General features: G+C 43.6%; 1 protein-coding gene across 2 annotated transcripts in view; it reads left to right on the forward strand.

Annotated features, from left to right (window-relative positions):
* Positions 1-22,029, forward strand: part of SLCO5A1 (solute carrier organic anion transporter family member 5A1) — a 79,032-nt gene that overhangs the window by 41,940 nt on the left and 15,063 nt on the right. For both annotated transcript variants that reach the window (XM_084849354.1, XM_084849355.1), the window contains exons 5-6: positions 9,606-9,770; positions 17,697-17,895. In XM_084849354.1, the coding sequence (XP_084705480.1) occupies positions 9,606-9,770; positions 17,697-17,895 (364 nt within the window). The remainder of the gene's footprint in view (positions 1-9,605; positions 9,771-17,696; positions 17,896-22,029) is intronic.

The raw sequence follows: 22,029 nt of genomic DNA on the forward strand, positions 1-22,029 counted from the left end.
CAGAGGAGGAAAGAGGGGGGCCTTCAGTTCGAGCCATCTGTGTGCCAAGTTCCTGAGAAGAATGTCTATCCATATCTGAGCTCACTAGGGAGGAAGCCTCCTCTGATTTTGGCTGTTCCCATTCTGAGTCTGACTGCTAACTATCTCCACACGCTCAGAATAATTCCTGACAGCCTGGTAGTTAGGTTCCCTGTCCCTGGTCCAGATATTGGTTGTGTTCATACAGCTTCAGAAACTATGGTTTGTGAAGCTGTGGATGAGTGCTGTGGCCACATGCTCTGCCCTGGCCTCTCCCCTGCTTCCTGTTGCATGCACAGATCCTGGCTTGTATTAATCCAGACTTCTGTCCAGCAGAGGCTTCGGGAAGGGGGAGGGAAGGAGACTGGGGCAGCGATAGGAAAAAGTGTAAGCCAGCTGCCCCAGCCTCTTCCTTTCCCCATCCCCAGGAACACCTCCTTTCCCCTTCCTCCGTGCTCCGTTTACCGAATGGGGAGAGGCAGCTGGCGTGGTTCTCTCCGTGACATCTATGAGGAGGAGGGGAAGGGGCGGAGTGCATGATTTCCTGGCTCCAAGCTTGGAGCCCTGTCTAAGATCATGGAGTCAAGAAACTGAAAAATCCTATGTCTCCCAGATGCTAAGACACTGGTAATGCTTTCTGCATGCCTTAAAATATCAGTTGGGGCTAATAGCAGCAGAAAAGGATTTAGCAGGATTTAATTTAATATCAATTACAGTATTTATTATTTATTTGTATTCATTACTGTGTATCATCATTATATTTATTTAAAATATGTACACTACTTGAATGAACCACATAGAGTTCTTGTGGTGTCCAACAGCCTATATTTCTCATACAGTAGAATCATTAAAAACACATTTTTAAAAAGCCCATCTAACACAAAAACATAAAACTAGCACTTTAGCATCCTTCCAGAATTCCAAGGACCTTTGTGCTGTTCAATCTTGTATACATTTACTCTGAAGGAAGTCCCATTGCATTCAATAAGGCTTACTCCCTGGTAAATGTGCGTAGGATTGCAGCCCTAAACTGGAAGGATTTCGCAAGTCTTCTGAATGTCAGAAAAGAACCTCCAGGCCAGACTCCCTAGGGAAAAAATTTCAAAGGCAGGGAGCCTCAAAAGAAAAGGTCTGTGATCTTTGCATCTCTGACTGTCCTGTAACAGTAGAAACACACAGAGCAGAACGTAAGGTGTACAGGGATACCTACAGAAGAAGGTGTTTTGTTTTAGATGAAATCCACTTCAGACAGTCATACCTCACCTCAACAATCTGAACAAACTTTTTGAACACACATGCAGATCCTTCACTCGTTCCTTACTGTGAACCAGGTGAAGCTAGGAAGTCTCTAATTAACCACAGATTCCCATTTTGTCTGAAGTGGGAAACTATGGTTACCATCTTTGGAAAAAAACAGGATCTTAAACAAACTTTAAACTATGTGTAAGATCCTGGCTTGTTTTGAACCTGCTAACCATTGTTTCTTGGTTTGGACGAAATGAGAAATTATGTTTAATTTAAAACTTTCTGATTTAATGAAGCTTGCTTGGAGGGATGAACGAAGAGGCTGTGTGATTTGCCACAAGACTTGTTCATATCTCAGCTTGTTAAGCCAAAATACATTCCAGCCTGCTTCAGACTATCTTATCTGTTTTATATTTGGATTCCACAGGGACAGTCCTTTCAACTTTTTGTTGTTGTAACATAATTCCAGCACCCTTTGTTGACCTACTTTTGGCATTGTCATAAAACTGTATCCTCTTTTCTCAGCTATATTGGTGCAATATCATCTTCACCTCCAAAATGTCACCTCTGTTTTCTTTGTTTTGTCACTGCAGTATCATAATTGCTCAGTTTCAGCAGATTTAACTGCCTGTAAGAAAATGCCCTTCTCGCATACTTTCAAATTTTGGCTTTCTCTTTTCTACATCTAAATTTTGGAATACAGTTTTCAAACCACTGGGGATGCTCACACGACATGACAGCTCACTGTGGGTTATTTATTTATTTAACCCACAGTGAGATTGCAGCACATGTGTATGGCCACCATTTTGAATATGTAACTCAACTCAGGGGTTGTGTCATATGAACCCAGTGAGCATGGGTTATGTGGGGGTTAAGCAACCCTCGGATAACCCATGATCTGTTTAATCCTCACATAATCCATGCTTGCTGGGTTTGCGTGACACGATAACCCTTGAGTTGGAGTTGCATACGCAGCTTAGCGTCTGTGGGCGCAGTGGCTCATTGTGAATTAAATAACCCATGAAAAGCTGCTGCATGTCATCCAAACCTGGTCTTTCACTGGGTTTGCACAACACGACAACCGACAAGTCGACATGGTTGAATATGGATTGAGTGTGGGTTGTTGTTGGACTGTGGTTTGTTGTCTTGTGTGAACTCAGCCATGCTAACAAACTATGCTTTGTTAACCACGAACAACCCATGACCATTGCAACCCTTCCTGGCACAAAATTGTTTACATGGCAGAGTTGTATTTTATGAATTTTGGGCTGACATCTCCTCCATAACTAGAAGTTCTTCTTCATGGTCTCTGTGCATCACACATATGGGCTCTACACCTGCACGGAGCCTCCGTTCATGGAAAACTTCTAAAGCTAAGGCGTTTTAGGTAGGAACCCTTCTCACCGTCCACTGTATATATCCCTAAAGGTTCCTACCTATTCCCTCAGTTCTGTTTTGACCGCCATAGTGGCAGCCTTGTAGGGAAACTTCTCGTTCGATCAGTTTCTCTGAGTGTTGTATTTGGCATTTTATTCTCTCTTATTGTTTGATTTTTCTTTCATATTTTTTCTCTTTCTTTGTTTGAATTTTGTTTCTTTTATTTACAGTGATTTTCTGATTGCCCATGAGGGTATATGGCCCTCAGGGCCCCCTTTAGGAAATGTGTGCAGTGTGGGCGTAAGCTACCTCCATCAGATGGCCACTCCTTGTGCCTATTTTGCCTAGGAGAAGGGCATGTAGTAGAATCATGCCCAAATTGCCAAACCTTCTCCAAACAAATGAGGCGTAATCGCTCAGAAAGGCTAAAGGCAGTAGTTTGGCAAAAGGCACTTGAAGCGGTTGACAACAAAGATTGTGCTGTGTCAAAACAGCCCTCAGCCCCATCATCATCGTCAACTCAACTGACAGAGGCAATGCCCAAGACTCCACAGTTAGGGTGCAGTTATTCTCAGTGCCTTGTTCAGGATCTTCCAGCATGCCTGACTTGCCACAGACACCTGGTCGGTCTCTGGCCATAACCTTAGCCAAAAAACTGACAAAGAAGGCTAAGAGTTCTAAGCAGACCAGTATGGAAGGGGCTGAGCCCAAGAAGAAAAAGAAGAAATCCTCTAAGACCTCTTCTAACGGAGGTCGGGATTAACCAAATGTATCTGAGCATGTTGTGAGGGAGCCCTCTTCGGTCCAAGGGTCTCACAGCTCTTTGAAACCGTCTTCTGATTATTGGATTCGACAGCCATTGGCTCCTCAGGTTCAAGCCCTGCTGGTTTCTCCTCAGCCATCTTCGTCACTGGAGTTGGACACCCGTCCTGTCACTTTGACGTCAGAAGACTAGATATGAGATCCCTCGCCAGTGCTGCCTCCTGCATTTACTCAGCGGAGACTGACTATTTGGGACAGACAACATGGGTCACCGGACTCATAATTTTCAATGTCTTTTGCCCATGGATCTCCGCCTCCCTATTACTACCCTCAGGATCGATCTCGTTCTCTGCAGGATGGGATTGTTGGTCAGACTGGGACTTCTATGTTGCCCATGATAGCTATTGGGATAGACAGGGCTTGGCCCCTTATTGGGATCAACATTATCAGCGGTGGGAATATCCAGAAGAGGAACGCTGTTATCAGTGACAATATCAGTCCCACCTGACAACAAGGGTACTTTCCTTGCCTCACCTTCAATCTCTAGAACGCGCAATCTACCTCCTAGGGTTGTAGCTGACAAGCACCAACCCTTTGATACCATTAGAGGACGTGGAGAGGATGGAGCAGAATTGCAGGGAGTGGTACTTTGTCAAACGCCACAGTTCGTTGATGCTACTCATTCTTCTCCTCGGTCAGCTTTTCAAAGGAGTTATCAGATCTTATGTCACATGACGCTACCAAGTGCCAGTCGGTATCAGAGACTGTTATCAGGAAAGCGGCCAATTGCTCTAACACAATCATCAGAATCTCCTGTGTTGGATGATTACTTGTCTGAGTCCACATCACTCTCTTCTTGTCAACCTCCTGTCTCTTCCCCTGATGTAGTGGTGGTGATGCAAGAAGTTATTTCCCCATCAGAGGATCTGGGAGAGTTTTCTGTGCAGATTCTTAGGACGGCTCAGTCTTTGGGTTCATCAACACAGCAAGCAGCTCCTTCAGTGCAGGATCCGGGTCTTGATGCAGTAAATACAGACTCAGCTCAGGCCGTATTGATTCCAGTGCTGCCTACGTTGTTGACAGTGATCAAGCAGTCGTGGAAAAGCCCTTCATCTATGCCACCTACATCCAGACATTTAGAGGGATTATATAACGTCCAAGATGCAGATGCTGAGTTCTTGTTCCAACATCCGGCACTTAATTCCATTGTAGTAGAGGCTGCTTTGGGAAAATCTCATTGACAGCACTCCTCCCCTGTTGACAAGGAGGGATGTTGGCTTGATCTTTTAGGCAGACACCTATATTCCTCAGCACTGATGGGACTTAAAGTTGCTAAATACCAGGCAGTGATGTCGGGTTATCAACTCGTATTATGGGATAAGGCTAGTAAATTTACAGATTATCTCCCAGATTATAAGAAGGAATTGGCAAGCCTGTTTCATGTAGAAGCTCAAAAGTTATTGAGGCAGCAGATCCATACAGCGAGGCACCAGTGACTGCAGCTCCAAGGCCCTAGCAGGAGCAATAGCACTGCGCCGGCATGCGTGGTTGACGTCAGCAGGCCTTTCTCAGGAGGCGCGTTCAAGAATTGAGGACCTGCCTTTCAATGGGCAGCCTTTGTTTAATACCAAGACTAATGAGGTCCAAGGCTCCATCCAAAAGGCTCGAACTATGGCAAAGTGGATGGGCTTTGCACAACAACAACAGTGCCCAAGACAGAGATGCTGGTACTGATAGTCTCTTACTCAGTTTCAGCCCCAACAGGCGTCTTTCCAGCAGGCAAGGCAACAGGCGTCTTTCCAGCAGCCAAGGCAAAGACAGACACCTCACAGCCAGTAATTATCCTCGAAGTTCAGTCATCCTCAGTGCAAATTGGATGGAGGGGATAAGCGGCGGCTTTGACCCCCTTCAAACTTCTGGACAACTGGAAGCTCACCTTTATGTCTATGGAGACCTTCTGTCTTCATTTCTCCCTACTTGGAAGAGAATCATGACATTCTCTTGGGTGCTCTCAATTATCCAGTTTGGTTACAGAACTGAGTTCAGTGCCCTCCCTCCCATCGGTACCATGAAGGTTACTGCTCTGTCAGCTGTCCTTTCCCAGGAAATAGATGTGCTTTTGGGGAAAGGGGCGATAGAGCCTGTTCCTCGCAGTCACCTACTCAACTGGTTTTATTCCAGATACTTCACAGTACTGAAGAGGGATGGGGGCTATGACTGATTCTGGATTTAAGAGAATTAAATACTTACGTCATTCCCAAGAAATTCTTCATAGTTTCCCTGGTGGCAATTCTCCCCCTTCTTTCTCGAGGAGATTGGTTCGCCTCCATTGCTCTAAAAGATGCGTATTTCTATATCACAAAACATTGCTCATACCACTGCTTCCTCTGATTCATGGTTGGAACACATGCCTACCAGTTCCGAGTTTTACCCTTCGGACTTGCCACCGCTCCGAGGGTCTTCACCAAATGCATGGCCATTGTCTGCGCCCACCTTCATGTAGAGGGGGTAGAAATCTACTCGTATATCAATGATTGGTTACTGGTATCGCCCACCCAGGCTCAGCTGTGGAGGTCTATGGAGGTGACATGTACTCTCCTGGAGAATTTAGGACTTATCATCAACTGGGAGACATCCAAATTGAAGCCAGTACAGAGACACCAGTACAGAGACTCCAGTTTATTGGGGCAGTTCTGGATTCCACAGAAGTCGACAGATGTCAGACCCTAGTCGTTCTAACAGCTGAGTTGTGCACTCAAAAGGTGGGTTCGGGCCTTCCAGGTACAGTGCCTTTTTTGCCTTACGGCAGCAACCACTACAGTGATGTATCAGGCTTGCTTCCGAATGAGACTGTTACAGGCATGGTTCCTAAAGAATTTTGATACAGAACAGGATGCATGTCGTAACCCACCTACTGTTGCCAGAAGAGGTGAAGCAGTTGCTTCGTTGGTGGACTTTGCTGCACAGCCTCCAGAAAGGTATGCAGTTCCTCCAGCCATTGCCATCCAGAGCAGTAACAACGGATGCCTCGCTCCCTGGATGGGGAGCTCATTGCGAGAATTTAGTGGTTCATGGTCGATGGAACCAGAGTGAGTTGACAGATCACATCAACTTGCTGGAACTGTGGGCTGTGCAGAAGGCAGTAAGAGTGTTTGTGGGGAGGCTGGTGCAAGTGTCGTCAGACAACACCACAGTAGTTGCCTGTTTAAACAAACAAGGTGGGACAAAGTTTGCCTCCCTTCTTTCTCTGACTTTACAAATTCCACGTTGGTGTGTGGAGCGTCAGATCGGGTTAATGGTTGTCCACATGGCAGGAACAGACATTGTGTTAGCTGACAGCCTGAGTCATCTTTCTCTGATCTCTCATGAATGGGAGATGGACAAAGAGGTCCTAGACTCCCTGTTCGACTGCTGGGGCACACCAGCGATAGATCTGTTTCCTACCAAGGACAATGCTGCATGCAGGAAGTTTTGCAGTTGTGCAGGCTACAGCCTGGGCTTGATGGGAGATGCTTTCACTCTGCAATGGACAGGGGAGTTGCTTTACATGTTTCCACAGATCCCATTGATAACATGGGTAGTAGCGAAAATAATCACCGACAAAACATGGTGCATACTAATCACCCCATTGTGGCCCAGGCAGCCTTGGTTTGCCCCATTGCCGCGGTTGTCCCAGAGATGCCATTTCAGGCTCCCACTGATTCCATTGTTCCCCACCTAGCACCACAGACGGGTCCGTCACCTGGATCTAGCCATACTGTGGTTGACTGCATGGAAGATAGGATAGGTCATGATGGGGCCCTACCAGCTGGATTGCAGAGAGTGTTTGATGCTGCTAAGAAGCCAGCAACACACGCATCTTACTCTGGGAAATGGAAGTCTTTCTCTGCATTCTCAATGACAGGAACTTTGACCCCCTCAAATGTGATATTCATCAAATTTTGTTACTTTTACTCGACCAGTTTGAAAAAAGGTCTCTAGTTATCGTCACTTCATGTTTGTTTAGAGGCAGTTTCTGCTTTTCACCCTCCTGTTGAGGGATTTTCTGTTTTTTCACACCCATTAGCAAAGACGTGTTTTAGGAGTGTTAGCTCCTCCAATTTGTTCCTCCATACTGACATGGAGCCTGTTGGTAGCGTTAAAAGTTTTGTCCTCAAAACCCTCTGAACCAATGGCAATGACAGATTTACGTCTATTATCATGGAAAGTTGCATTCTTAGTGGCAGTCACATTGGCCAGGAGGGCTAGTGAGTTGTGTGCTCTCCATGTGGATACTCCTTACCTGGTTTTTCATAAGGACAAAGTTTTGCATCCTGACATAGTGTTTACACCAAAAGTGGTGTCTGAGTTCTACCTTAACCAAGATATTGTCCTGCCAGTTTTTTTCCCATCACCGGCTAGTTCTCGGGAAGTGGCATTGCACGCGTTGGATGTTAGGAGAGCCTTAGCATTTTACAAATCGGGGATGGAGTTGTTCCCTATGTTTCCCTGCTTGTTTATGTGTTATGCAGGACACCGCAAGGGATTGCCGCTTTCCTCTCAGCGTTTTTCATCATGGGTTGCTAACACCACAACACTGGCATATCAGATTGCTGGGTTGGATCTGTCTACACTGGTTCGTGGACACTCAACTAGGGCAGTTGCCACCTTGACTGCTTTTGACAGAGGGATAGGTCTACCAGAGTTCTGCCGAGCAGTGACTTGGTCTACTCCATCCACATTTATCCAACACTATTGATTGGGTGTGAGATCTAGAGTGGATACAACGTTTGGACGTGCAGTGCTCTCCTCGATACTTACCCAGGACGGCAACCCACTTCTGGTAAGTCAGCTCGCTAGTCACCCATATGTGTGATGCACAGAGACCACGAAGAAGAAAGACAGGTTGCTTACCTGCAACTGCAGTTCTTCAAGTGGTCATCTGTGCATTCACGCAACCCACCCACCATCCCCACTTCAGTGTCAGTGTTGTTTTTCAGTGGGTGCTGTAATTGGTTTTCTCTTGGTTCAGAGGCTGCTTTGTCGGTCTTGAGAACTGAGGGAATAGGCGGGAACCCTTAGGGACATGCGCAGTGGACGGTGGGGAGGGTTCCCGCCTAAAATGCCTTAGCTATAGAAGTTTTTCTCAAATTGAGGCTCTGCGCAGGCGCAGAGCCCATATATGTGAATGCACAGATGACCACTTGAAGAACTGCAGTTACAGGTAAGTAACCTGTCTTTATTCCAAAGCTACAAGTTGAGATCTAATGCTGTAGATTTGCTGAACAAGGTTCCTGCTAAACAGAAAGAACTTGATATTTTGTTGTTGAATGTTGCTTTGATTTTTTCACAGGTAATGGGAACAATTTAAATGACAATTACCTTATCATTTTTGTCGTGCATGATGTACACAAACTGGTTTGCTATGTTTACCAGGGACAGTGCATTTATTGCAGGAAAGCTGCGGTTTTGCCTTGCTTTAAGGAGAGATGTTGTCATGGACATGGACTTATGGCATTTTTATATATATCTTTTATAGATATTGCAACAAAGTCACCTCTGTGATATCCCTGAGGCTATTTCTCTTCCCCATGCCAACTTTGCTCTAAATTCCAGAGACAGTGCTGGCATATGGTAGAGCGGTAGCATGAGTTCCTCCCACATAGCCAGCATCTTCATGCATTACCTGAGCAGCATGGGAAGGAGCCATACTGCAGCAGCTCCCACAGCACCAGTGTCACATCAGAACATGACATCAGTATATACTGCTGAGTTGCACCCAGTTGTTCAGTTTACTCAGGCTTGCCATATACCTAGATATATACATCCATCCATTTCATTTTATAATTTAACTCGTGGGACTTGGACATAAGATGCTGGCTTATACTGAGTCAGACTATTTAGCCCAGTATTGTCTACTTTGACCGGCAGTGGCTACCTGCTCTTTTTAACTAGAGATGCCTGGGATTGGACTTAGGATGTTTTGCATGCAACAAAGATGGCCCTTCTCCCCACCATAACATTTCTTGTGGGAAGGACCTTACATATGACTTGCCTGGATCATGATAATTGAATCCTTGGCTAGAATTATATCATGGTTGGATGGGTAACCATTCGTTATAGTCCATTTCAAAGCGGACTGATTTTGTTTTTGTTTTCCATTCATTATGTATAGCATTCGTGTGTTGTCCTTTTATTTTTACTTATTTTTTGTCATTTTGTAGAACTACCAAGAGCAGCTGTCAGGATCTTAAGCAACGTGACATTCCTTTTTGTGAGTTTGTCATACACAGCTGAGAGTGCTATCGTTACTGCTTTCATTACCTTCATTCCCAAGTTCATTGAGTCACAGTTTGGTATCCCAGCTTCCAGTGCCAGCATCTACACTGGTAAGCCATTGCCATTCGTAAGGAGACTTGTAAGGATTATTTGTCTGTGTTCAGCAAAAGAAAACCAATGGAAAAGTTTCAGCATGCTGTTCCTAATTCTCCCACCCCCAGTTTGCCTCACCTTGTAATTATCCATGGTTTATGTATGATCAATTTGCTGTGTCTATAGCGTGATAAGACTTTCCCATGAGGGTGGAGGACTACTCTGGCAATGTCACCACCATTCAAAAGGTTACTCTGACCTACTGATAGATTATTATTAATTGCTTAGAAGCATATTAATTGCTTAGAAGCATAGGGTGAGGGAGAGGGCCTTTTCTGTGGTGGCCCCCACTCTGTGGAACTCCCTCCCTAGGGAACTCCGCCATGCCCCCTCTTTAATGAGCTTCCGCCGTGCATTAAAAACGTGGTTGTTCAGGCAGGCATTTGGGGTGGGTTAGGGTATTTTAGAAAACGTTTTTATTGTAGAATTTTATTGTTTTAAACTGTTTTATTATATGCTGTACATCGCCCAGAGTGGCTGGGTGACCAGCCAGATGGGCAATTAATACATTCAATAAAATAAATAAATAAATAAATAAATAAATATGCTACCGCTCTTTCTTTCAAGGTATCTCACTCTCCTGTTTGTAGGTCATTCAGTGATCAAATGGTCCATCTCTGGTAATGACTGAAGCTGCTGCTGCTGCTGCTATTATTATTATTATTATTATTTGCATAACTCTTATATGAATGAGAATTGCCAAGCTGTGTCTAACCACAGATTCCTCCAGTCCAGTGTTCTGTCTCAGCAGTGACTACTCAGATGCTTCTGGGACAGTTGCAAATAAAGCCATCCCATAATGTTTGTTTCCAGCATCCTTGAATCAGAGAGATGTTGCCACAGAATGTGGAGGTTCCAGTTTTAGCTGTCATGCTAATGGCCAGTGGTAGGCTTTATATTTACCTCATTTTCAGCTATACACTCAAAAGCAGTTTGCAAAAGACTATGGGCAGAATCCAGTGGGGGACTTATGCCTCTGCTGATTCTCTTATGCCCTGCCAATTCTGTTGCATAAGCATCCCCCGCTACTTGTGCAACAGCGATTCAGCACTTCTGGGGCAACCGAGTGGAAACACTTGTTTCTGGAAGGAGACAGGTTGGCGAAGCTCACATAAGGGAGCTCTGCCAATGTGCCTCCTTCCAGAAATGAATATTTCCACTCCTTTTGGGGGTTCCCCTCTCTCTTGCATAAGCACTGGGTCCTGCTTGCGCAGCGGAATTGGTGGGACCCACCAATTGCAGAAGAGAATTGGTGGGGCGGAAAGGAATCCACGTGTGTGTAAGTGCCCCGTTGGATTCCGCCCATAGAACATTAAAATTAGCATTATCATTGAGACAGCATCAAATATAGCTAAAACAATTAAACTGAAAAGGTGGCAGCATAAAATGATCATAAAAATACTACATCCTTTGTCAAGATTATCCTGTATCAATTTGTTTAACCCCTTTTTAAAAGCACTAACATAATTATAATGGTTTACATAAGTACTTTAAAAGGAGTCATCTAGCTAAACTAAAATAGGCTAATGCAAATTGCATATTGGCAAGACTCCACTGCTGCAGAGTCCTTGAATGGGCAAACACTTTCTATTTGCTGCCAAGGAAGAGCTGCAGGGGCAGTAGTTAAAACAGTGTAGTTAGAAGATCGGAAGAGAAGTAAGGGAAGCAATTGGACATGGACTTGCTGCAGGGAGAGAAATTTGCAGTTGAAATCTTTCATAACTTGATACATTTTATATGTATAGAAAGAGAAAGAAAAGTCTTCTACAAATGGTGAAATTTTAAAAACTGAGAAATCGTTGCAAGTGAGCTTGTAAAGAGCATAAAGAAATCTCGATAGGGTATGAAACTTGTGCATTACATAACATAAATAAACACTGTTTTGATTAACAGGCCTGTAATTCCATGTAGTTAGTAGAGAAGTTTCTTCAGCCCTATGAATGTTGCTTCTATGTTTTATGGCATATCCAAGAGCCTTAGTTGTATCATTGCCTGGTATTATATGTCTACTCCAAAGCACCAAAGTCAGGGCAAATCATTATGCTGCTTATGGGAAATTGTTGCTAATGTTGAGCCCAGGAATGAGAGAGAGACCGGTAAGTTGAAGTATTCTGCTGGACCAACGTAGATTGTTGAAAGAGTTCTTTGTCAGCATTGATACAACAAAACATATTTCCATTCTCAGTTGGTATATCTTGAAATTAATCTTTCCCGAATAACTTAATTATGGATCTGTTCCCCAGAAGCTATGCTGTCCAAATGCATTTTGGTTCCCCAGAAGAAAAGTCATTTGTCTCCTCTCATTTGTACTTTGGAGGTGCTGTTGGACCCAGAACTGTCACTTGAGGCACAGGTGGCACGGAGCACTTTTTATCAGCTTAGGCTGGTATACCAATTGCTCCCTTATCTGGACAGAGATAGCCTAGCTACAGTTTTCCATGATCTGATAACCTCTTGTCTGGATTACTGCAATGCATTATATGTGGGGCTGCCTTTAAAAACGGTCCGGAAACTTCAGCTAGTCCAAACTAGGGCAGCGAGATTGTTAACAGGGACAGACCAATGAGATCACATTACGCCAGTACTTTTCCAGCTGCGCTGGCTGCCAGTCCATTTCTGGGCCCGATTCAGAGTGCTGCTATTAACATTCAAAGCCCTTAATGGCTTGGAGCCAGGTTATCTAAAGGATCACCTTCTCCTGTATGTGGCTGCCCGAACCCTAAGATCATCCTCAGTGGTCCTTCTCCGTGAGCTCCTACCAAAGGAAGTAAGGCGGGTGGCTACCAGGAAGAGGGCCTTTTCTGCTGTGGCACCCTGGCTGTGGAATGAGCTCCCTAGAGAGGTTCGCCTGGCACCTACACTGTATTCCTTCCAGCGCCAGGTGAAGACCTTTTTATTCTCCCAGTATTTAGCATTTTAGCTTCCTAGTCTTTTAACTCTCGTGTTTTAAATCTGTATTTTAAATCTCTGCATTGCTTCTAGGTTTTATTCTGGTTGTACTGTTATACTGTGGTTTTAAGCTTTCATGTTTTATACTGCGCTTTGTTGTTTTAATTTTTGTGAACTGCCCAGAGAGCTTTGGCTATTGGGCGGTATAAAAATGAAATGAAATGAATAAATAATTGGTTTCAGGTCAATCCTGGCATTGCCTACACCCCAAGTTTGGTGGATTTGACATTAGATGACTTTGTCATTTCCAAATGTTGGTGTTATTCAGTACAACAGTTACGTTACCACTTCAGTTTTTAAATCAACATTGGTCATAAGAACTTTACTGTGGTTAGATATATGTCAAATTAAGTTTGAAAATGGTCAGATGTACTTCAGTACTGAAAGGGATATTAATTGGGCTGCCTTTCCTGTACTTGTGTGTCTATGTTGAAATAACAACACATCCATTCTAAAGCTTTAGAACAGCCTTCCCCAATTTGGTGCCCTCCAGATGTTTTGGACAACAACTCCAAGAATTCCTGACCACTGGCCATGTTGGCTGGGGCTGATGGGAGTTGACGTCAAAAACATGTAGAGGACACCAGGTCAGGGAAGGCTGCTTGAGAAGAATATTAATATGGAAGGAATATCTGAATCAGCCTTAAGTCACTGTGGAGAAAAATAATTGGAAGAGAGTCATACATCCAGTTTTCTAAGATGGTAAAATCGATTTGAGTGTGTCTTGGCAAGTTAAACTGGCCTTCTGATGCTCCAGCATCTGTCCAGATAGCAAATTGCCACACCCTGGAAACTCTTGTTGTAACATAATCTACACATATGTCAGATATCCCATGTCAACATGATTCACAAAGACATGCATCACTGACTAAAGGGTATTCTTAGAGCCCAGTCTCATGTTCACTCAGAAGTAAGTCCCTCTATGTTCAGTGGGGCTTACTGCCTAGTAAATGTGTTTAGGATTGCAACCTTAGTGTCTTTAGTGAAAACCCATCCAATAGGAAGTTTCATAATGTGTTTTTACCCTGTGGGGGAACTTGCAATTTTTTCACAACAACCCAAGGGCAGAGGCTGGGAACTGCTGACTGAAAATTGATCTTGGCTTCCGGCACGCAATGCAGTAGCATTTTTAACACAATCAAAATCCATTCCTAAACCATCTCTAGAAAATTAACTCATGTGTGACATGGCAGCTAGCAATCGGATATCAGATTTTAAACTGATATGTGACACCCTTGCTTAGCATGTGCTTTTCTTTGGCATCTCCTTTGAGTAAACAATGGCATAACTAAGTGCCATTTTTAGAAGGTGCTGCCTTTGATTTCACATACATAGTCCATAAGGATATATGTGTCATTTCTTATAAGGCTTTTAGAAGACCTTTTGCAAATCCAGTTCCGTTTTCGTCTGCTGTTTATTTATTACATTTCTATACCATCCAACAGCTGAAGGTCTCTGGGCTGTTCACAACAATTAAAACCATAAAATACAACATGACAAAATACAATATAAAAGTTTAAAATTACAGTATAAAATAAAAATAATAACCAAATAAAACCTAGTAGCAGTACAAATATACAGTAACAGATTTAAAACAATAGAAACTGAAAGACTGAAATGCCCAGGAAAATAAGGTCCTCACCTAGCACCAAAAAGAGCACAGCGTGGGCTCCAGGCAAGCCTCTGTGGGAAGCTTATTCCAGAAATGGAGTACCACAACAGAAAAGGCCTCTTTCTTAGTAGCCACCCACCTCACTTCCTTTGGCAGGGGCTCCCAGAGAAGGATCACTGAAGATGATCTTGGGATCCAGGCAGATATATATGGGAGGAGAGTATCTTTCAGGTAACCTGGCCCCAAGCCATTTAGGGCTTTGAATGTTAATACCAGCACTTTGATTTGGGCTTGGAAATGGACTGGCAGCCAGTGCAGATGAAAAAGTACTGGTATAATATGATCATGTTGGCCAGTCCCTGTTAACAATCTTGCTACCCTTTTTTGGGCAAGCTGATGTTTCCAGATCATTTTCAAAGGCAGCCCCATGTATAACACATTGCAGTAATCCAGACAAGAGGTTACCAGAGCATGGGTAATCATAGCTATGCTATCTCTGTCCAGATAAGGCTGTAGTTGGTATATCAGTACGAGGGACAAGAAGCAACAGTAAGAACCAGACATGGAACAACCGATTGGTTCAAAATTGGGAAAGGAGTACGACAAGGCTGCATATTGTCGCCCTGCTTATTTAATTTATATGCAGAGTACATAATGAGAAATGCCGGGTTGGATGAATCACAGGTCGGAATTAAGATTGCCAGGAGAATTATCAACAACCTCAGATACGCAGACGATACCACCCTAATGGCAGGAAGTGAAGGGGATCTCAAGAGCCTCTTGTTGAGGGTGAAAGAGGAGAGTGCAAAAGCTGGTTTGAAACTCAACATTAAAAAAACTAAGATCATGGCATCTGGCCCTATCACTTCCTGGCATATAGAAAGGGAAGAAATGGAAGCAGTGACAGATTTTATTTTCTTGGGCTCCAAGATCACCGCAGACGGTGACTGTAGCCATGAAATTAAAAGACGCTTGCTCCTTGGGAGGAAAGCTATGGCAAACCTAGACAGCATAGTAAGAAGCAGAGACATCACCTTGCTGACAAAGGTCCGCATAATCAAAGCTATGGTTTTCCCAGTAGCAACGTATGGCTGTGAGAGCGGGACTCTAAGGAAGGCTGAGCACTGAAGAATTGATGCCTTCGAACTGTGGTGCTGGAGAAGACTCTTACGAGTCCCCTGGACTGCAAGGAGGTCCAATCAGTCAATCCTAAAGGAAATCAAGCCTGAGTGCTCATTGGAAGGACAGATACTGAAACTGAAGCTGAAGCTCAAATATTTTGGCCACATAATGTGAAGAGAAAACTCCCTGGAAAAGACCCTGATGCTGGGAAAGATTGAAGGCAAAAGGAGAAGGGGACGGCAGAGGATGAGATGGCTAGATAGCATCACCGATGCAATGAATATGAATTTGAGCACACTCTGGGAGAGAGCGGAGGACAGGAAGGCCTGGCGTGCTACGGTCCATGGTGTCACAAAGAGTCGGACACGACTTAACGACTGAACAACAACAAGAATCCTAAGGTTGATTCTTTTCAATCTGAAGTTCACATATTTTCTATCCCACTTGGAGCTTGGTTTCTTCCCATGGTAGCATACAAACAAAGCAATATTTCAGCTTGTATTTAACAATAGTTCTTTTTATAGTATTTCTGCTGCATCTGGGAAAATCATAAGGAGGCTTTTACTAATCTTTTGACATCATTGCAGGGTGCTGGAAATTCTGACTCTTTTTTGCTGATACTAAAGTTCTTACAAAGAGCAACCAAGATGGTTAACCTGTATTTTAGACTGGACCACTTCAGACTACAGGTGGTGGTTCACATGATGGAATGCTCCCCCCTGGGAAAAAACAGCTCACACCTAGAAAACTAGCATGTCAGGGAAAAGGCTAGGGTAAATTCCTTCTCCTTGATGTCTAGTTTTTTATGTGCAGAGGATATTTTTGGTGAGGGGGAGCAGGTATGAAAGATTATTTGATCATGAAGTGTTATAATCCAGACAGCATTATGTTTATTTATTTCAAATATTAATAGGCTGCCTTTTGGGACAAATACTGTCACAAGGCAGCTTCCATCCAACACTAAAATGCAATTATATATCAAATAAAACACACATCTTACAAAAATCATCATACTACATCAAAACATAATAGTAAAAACCAACCATAACAATACAAACAAATTATACAACCGGCACAATATCACTGAAAACCAGGTGAACTGTAAAAAGCTTTTAGCCCATTAAAACTCAGGACCACAGTAGTTTTTTTTTTTTTTTTAACAAGAAAGCCATGTTGAATAAACGCGTCTTTTAGTGCTACTTGAAAGCCTGTAGAAAAGTACCCATATGCACCCCACCCAGGAGAGACTTCTGTAGTTTTGGAGCCACCAATGAGGAGGCCCTCTTGTGCCCCCCATTCTAATCATTTGCACTGGCAGGCCTATGAAGAGAGCTTCTTAGGATGATCTTAAAGCACAGCCAGTCTGGTACCGGTGAAGGCATTCGTTCAGATAATCTGGTCCCAAACCTTTTAGGGCACTATATGTCAACAGCAGCATCTTAAATTGGGCCCAGAAATGGACTGGTAACCACTGCAGTTCCTATAATAGATGATATGATATGATACGATAAGATACAATAATATAACATAACATAACACATAACATATCTGGTGATATGTGCTCAAACCACATTGCCCCCACCAGTGTCCAAGCAGATGCAGTTTGTACCACTCGTTGTTTCTGGACTGTCTCTAAAGGCAGCCCCACGTGTGTCTAAAGGCATTAGTCTAGCCTAGATATCACTAGGACATAAGTAACTGAGGCAAGAACCACCCTTTCCAGACAGGGTTGCAGCTGGTATACTGAAAAGAAACAAACCATACTTTAAAAAAAAGTAGCTGGCATACCGGTCTCTGCTGGTAAAAGGCACTCCTAGCCACCACTGCCACCTGTGCTTCCACAGTTCGTGCTGAGTCTAGGAGTACCCCAAGCTGCAAACTTCATTCTTCAGCAGGAGTGCAACTCCATCCAGGACTGGTTGCACACCACCATCCATATCGGTTGGTTGTCACCTCATCTTCTGTTTGTGAAAACTTGGCCTTAGACCAGCCTTCCCCAACCTGGTGGCCTCTTTTAGATTTCAGCTCCCATCAGCTCCAGTCAGCATGACCTACAGTCAGGAATGCTGGGAGTTGTCATCCAGAACATCTGGAGAGAACCAGATTGGGGAAGGCTGCTTTAGGCAGTGAATGTCTACGTGAATTAACACTTAGAAACACTGAATGTTTTAATTTTACAATTTCCTTTCCCTTTAACTAGGTGTCATCATTGTTCCAAGTGCTGGTGTTGGTATTGTCTTAGGGGGCTACATTATAAAAAAGCTCAAACTCAGTGCGAGAGAGTCTGCAAAGCTAGCCATGATTTGCAGCGGTGTGTCTCTGTTATGCTTTTCAACACTCTTCATTGTTGGATGTGAAAGCATTAATCTAGGAGGGATAAATATACCATATACCACAGGGTAAGTATCTTTTGGCTTTCTAAATAATGTATGCCTTACATCAAAGCCATTCTTTTATGTAAAGGTAGTAACTTGGCTTTTCCCCTCCATAAGAACCGTAAAGAACTTAAAAGTGTTTTAATAAAACAAGAAATAGAGATCTCTACTGGATAACCACAATTTAGGGAGCAATCCTATGTCCGCTAGTCAGCAGCTAGATGGCCATAGAATATGTGGTTTTCCAGGAACCAACTTTGGAGCCTTCGCTCCGAGGTCGGTTCCTGGAGAACTGACCTTCCCTCCCTTCCGCGCTGCCTTGCAGGCAGCACGGAGCAGCCCCATGCTCCGCACTAGGAAGAGGAACATGGAGTGGCCAAAATGGGGCGTTCTGGGGGGCATTCCTGGGCAGGGAAGGCAGAAATGCCAGTGTGACACATCCTATGTGTCGTCCGGCAGCCTCCTCCCCCGCTCCGCCTTCCCATGGCTAGACAGCCGAAATCAGCTGTCTAGCCGCAAATGTAGGGCAGGAGAAGCACGGAGGGAACGATCCCCTCTGTGCTTCTCGTGCCCTGCTTTGGCTAGACGGTTGCCTCTCAGTTCGGAGGCGGCTGCCTATCCCCATAGGATTGCACCCTTAAAGGTCTAGTGGAAGGGCTTCCCCATTGGCAACAGGATTACAGCATGCACACATCCCTGCCTTATTCAGACAGGAAATGATATGCAGAGAATATTACATATCCTCTGAAAAGTCTCAGAGCATGGTATGGGAGCACAGATGCAGCCACCTTGCTGAAACTGGTGGTCTGCATCTGGTCAGGGCCTGGATGGGAGATGGCCTTCGAAACCTTATGTATGCCACTTGAGTTCTATGATGGAAGAAAGGCAGGATATAAGTATGCTAAGTAAAGTATGTAAGGTTGCAATCCTATACCCACTCCATTGAACTCAGTGGGGCTTACTTCTGAGTAGATTCTTACAGCACCATGAGTAGAATTTACATTTACTGAAGAGCAAACACTCTTCACTTCATTTGGAATTGAGTCGGTATTTATGAACTTTTTCAGAGGTGTCTCTGAGACCCAGAGATGTCTCTCCTAGGTCTTAAAGTAGGCTGTGAATTATCATATTGTCTTATTATTTTCAATTGATTTAAAAATGGCGACTTTCAAGGCCATTGCCCAGGCAATTGCGGGAAAACTGTGACCAAAGCTTCCAAGCCTTGGGAGCAGAGAACTGTCTAATCCCTTAGCTTGTCTGCCCAAACTGTGAGCTTGTCTCACCATGAGAAGGATTAAAAAAATTATTTAATGAATGGGAAAAGTGGACAGAGATAATTTTTTCTCAGTAGTTCCAGGGCACTCAGTGAAAATGAAGGCAGTAGATTAGGGCAGACAAAAGGATGTATTACTTGGGTCCCAGGACATGATCTGAAGGCACATGATGCAGCACCCTTTCTGAAGCTAAGCAGCTTTGGATCTGGCCACTGTCTGGATTGGAAACTGCCAGATAAAACAACATACACTTCCTTAAGTTCCATTATGGAAGAAAAGGAGGATATAAATGTAAAAGAAACTTCCATTTAATATATGTATTTCTTCACTTAATTAACTTATGGCATTTGCTGCTGTGGAATGTGGCGATGGTCATTGATCTCAACAGCTTTTAAAGGGGAAAGAAATTAGATGAATTCATGGTGTATAGGATTATGAACAGCACTTACCATTATAGCTAAATACATATGTCTCAAAATGCTGGATATTTGGGGCAAATGACCAGGGCTCATCTTTTGTCAAGAGAAAGGAAGGTGGAGGAAGAAGGCATTGGAGGTCCAGGAGCCAGCCTAGGCTGCAAGCCAAGCCACCCAAAGAGCTTCAGCATAGCATAGAAATGTAATATAAGTAATATAACCAGGGGGAAAATAGGCTAACCTGTAGATCATGTGTGTTTAGCATATGCTGCTATAGTACCAGTTCTCTGATGAATCATTGTTCTTATTTTTTGCATTCGGGGGAATATCTTGTTTGTGTGAGTTGGAGTTGTCAGTCTTCAGGATTTAGCTCCCTCCCCAGAGTCTCTAGAAGTTAAATCTCCAAGTGAGGTAGTGGATGCATCTTGACTCCATGTGCATGCATTTACATGCATGAGCACCGAACACTAAGGCACCATGTAGGGTACAGCCTGCCATTTCACAAAATGGCGAGGCTCATTTTGAACTGTTGGTAGCATATTTTAGGACAATTTCCCAAGGAGTTGCCGTGTTAGCCTGTTGCAGCAAAAGCAACAAAGAGACTTGTGGCACCTTAAAGGCTAACAATTTTATTATGGGATACACTTTTAAAGATTACAGTCCACTTCATCAGATGCTTTCTAGGTTACAAGTATATAGTTGTGGGGCGGGGGGTGGGGGATGTAAACTGTGAGATCAGTGGGAATGAAATGCAGAAAGTACAGGCAAATACTGCAAGATAGTTATGCTTTTCAAGCATATTTTAACCAAAAGAACAAACACCCTCAGATTTTAAATCTGGGGAGGACAAATTATTGCAAAATAAATACATTAGGAGGAGCAATATGTCATAATGTGTGTAGGGAGGCTCCGGCAGTGATCCTTGGGACTGGGATATTATGAGCATTGTTCCTGTCCCTCTCTACAACGCTGGAGGGCCTCGTTTAGTTATCCAGACAAATACTGTAGTAATGCTACCATCACTTAGATTACTACCTTTGAATCTTTGATGTAAGAGTTTTCCAGCAGTGCAATTGGCTGTTACTATATTATAGTAAAACACTGAAGTATTCCATTCATAATTCTGAAAAGGAAACTATTGCATAAGAGGTTTCTCAGTTTCCTGCCCAACTTCAAGAGTTGGCAGCTTTGTGACATCAGCAAGCCCCACTTTTCATTTTCTGGCTTTGGGATGCCGGAGATCTGGCAACTCTAGGTATCTGGATCTTGTGCTGTTTTCTGGAGCCAGTCAGAAACAGTGTTAGAACACAAACATTCTGCAATACTCTGAACATAGATCTGAGAGACACATGTGCAACCCTATGTGACCTGCTCTCTCTCAAGATCTTCTAGTCCCTGGGTTCCTTAGCTGCTGCGAACTTTTCTTCTGCTTAGGCAGGAGGAGCCCAACAGAACGGCATCTGACTGGTAACGGGAGAGAGGAGGAATAAGCACCATACTAGTTGGGGACATTGAGATTCCAGGAACAGTGGGAGCTAGTGGTGCTATTCAGATTTACAGGTCCCAGAACATATGAATTAGACCTCTGGTTTCCAGAATGCAAAGAAGAACCAACACTAAATCCCAGGTACAAGGAACAATGTCCAAAGGACATTTGTTATGTATCATACCACCATGTCAGGCTATAAATACAAAACAGAAAGGCTTAAGCAAAGAGGACTAAAAGAAGCTAAAGGACATCAAGCAATCTTCTATTTTTTAAAAAATAGATGAGCCATTTGGGAGGGGAGAGAGGACAGGGCCTGTGTTCCAAGTCAGTACTGGGCCCAGACAAATGATGCTTGTGGACTTCCTAGAACAATCTGTCTGGCCAGGGTTGGAAACAGTTTGCTGTACTAGATGGACCCTTGCTCTGATCCAGCAGTGCTCTTCCATTCTCATACTTGCATGTTTTCATATTCACATATCATTTATTTTTCTTCTGTTTCAGATTATAAGCTCTTTAGGGAAGGGGGTTGTTTCCCCTCTCATAGCTGTATCACTGTAGGTACTCTATAATTACTAATAAGTGGTTTTATTCTTCAGTATAGGACCAAAAGCAGACTTTTCTCTAACCTAAACAAAACATAATAAAGAGCTTTGCTTTTTGGCAAGTTTATATACATTCTAAAACTAGTGTGCCAGTAAAACAGGAAGAGTAGCTCCACTGTGAGGGTTCAGTGTAAAATGCAGGTTTCAGCTTGGCAAAATGGCTAATATTTCTGTGTGTGTGAGAGAGTCTTGCTTACTGTTACAGATTACACTTGGCTGCAGAAGCTGGAAACCTAATTGAAAGTTTTGGCTGAAAAGAATATTCTGCAAATTTGTTGACTCACTGAGTCCTACACTTGCTGATGTGCCATAATTTCCCTTTATCATCAGAATACTCAAGGACATTCCATGTATTATAGCTTAGCCCCAGTATTGGT

This window comes from Heloderma suspectum, chromosome 4, assembly GCF_057233095.1.
Source record: "Heloderma suspectum isolate Gila_16-S chromosome 4, 16-S_ref, whole genome shotgun sequence".
In the NCBI taxonomy this organism is placed as follows: Eukaryota; Metazoa; Chordata; class Lepidosauria; order Squamata; family Helodermatidae; genus Heloderma; species Heloderma suspectum.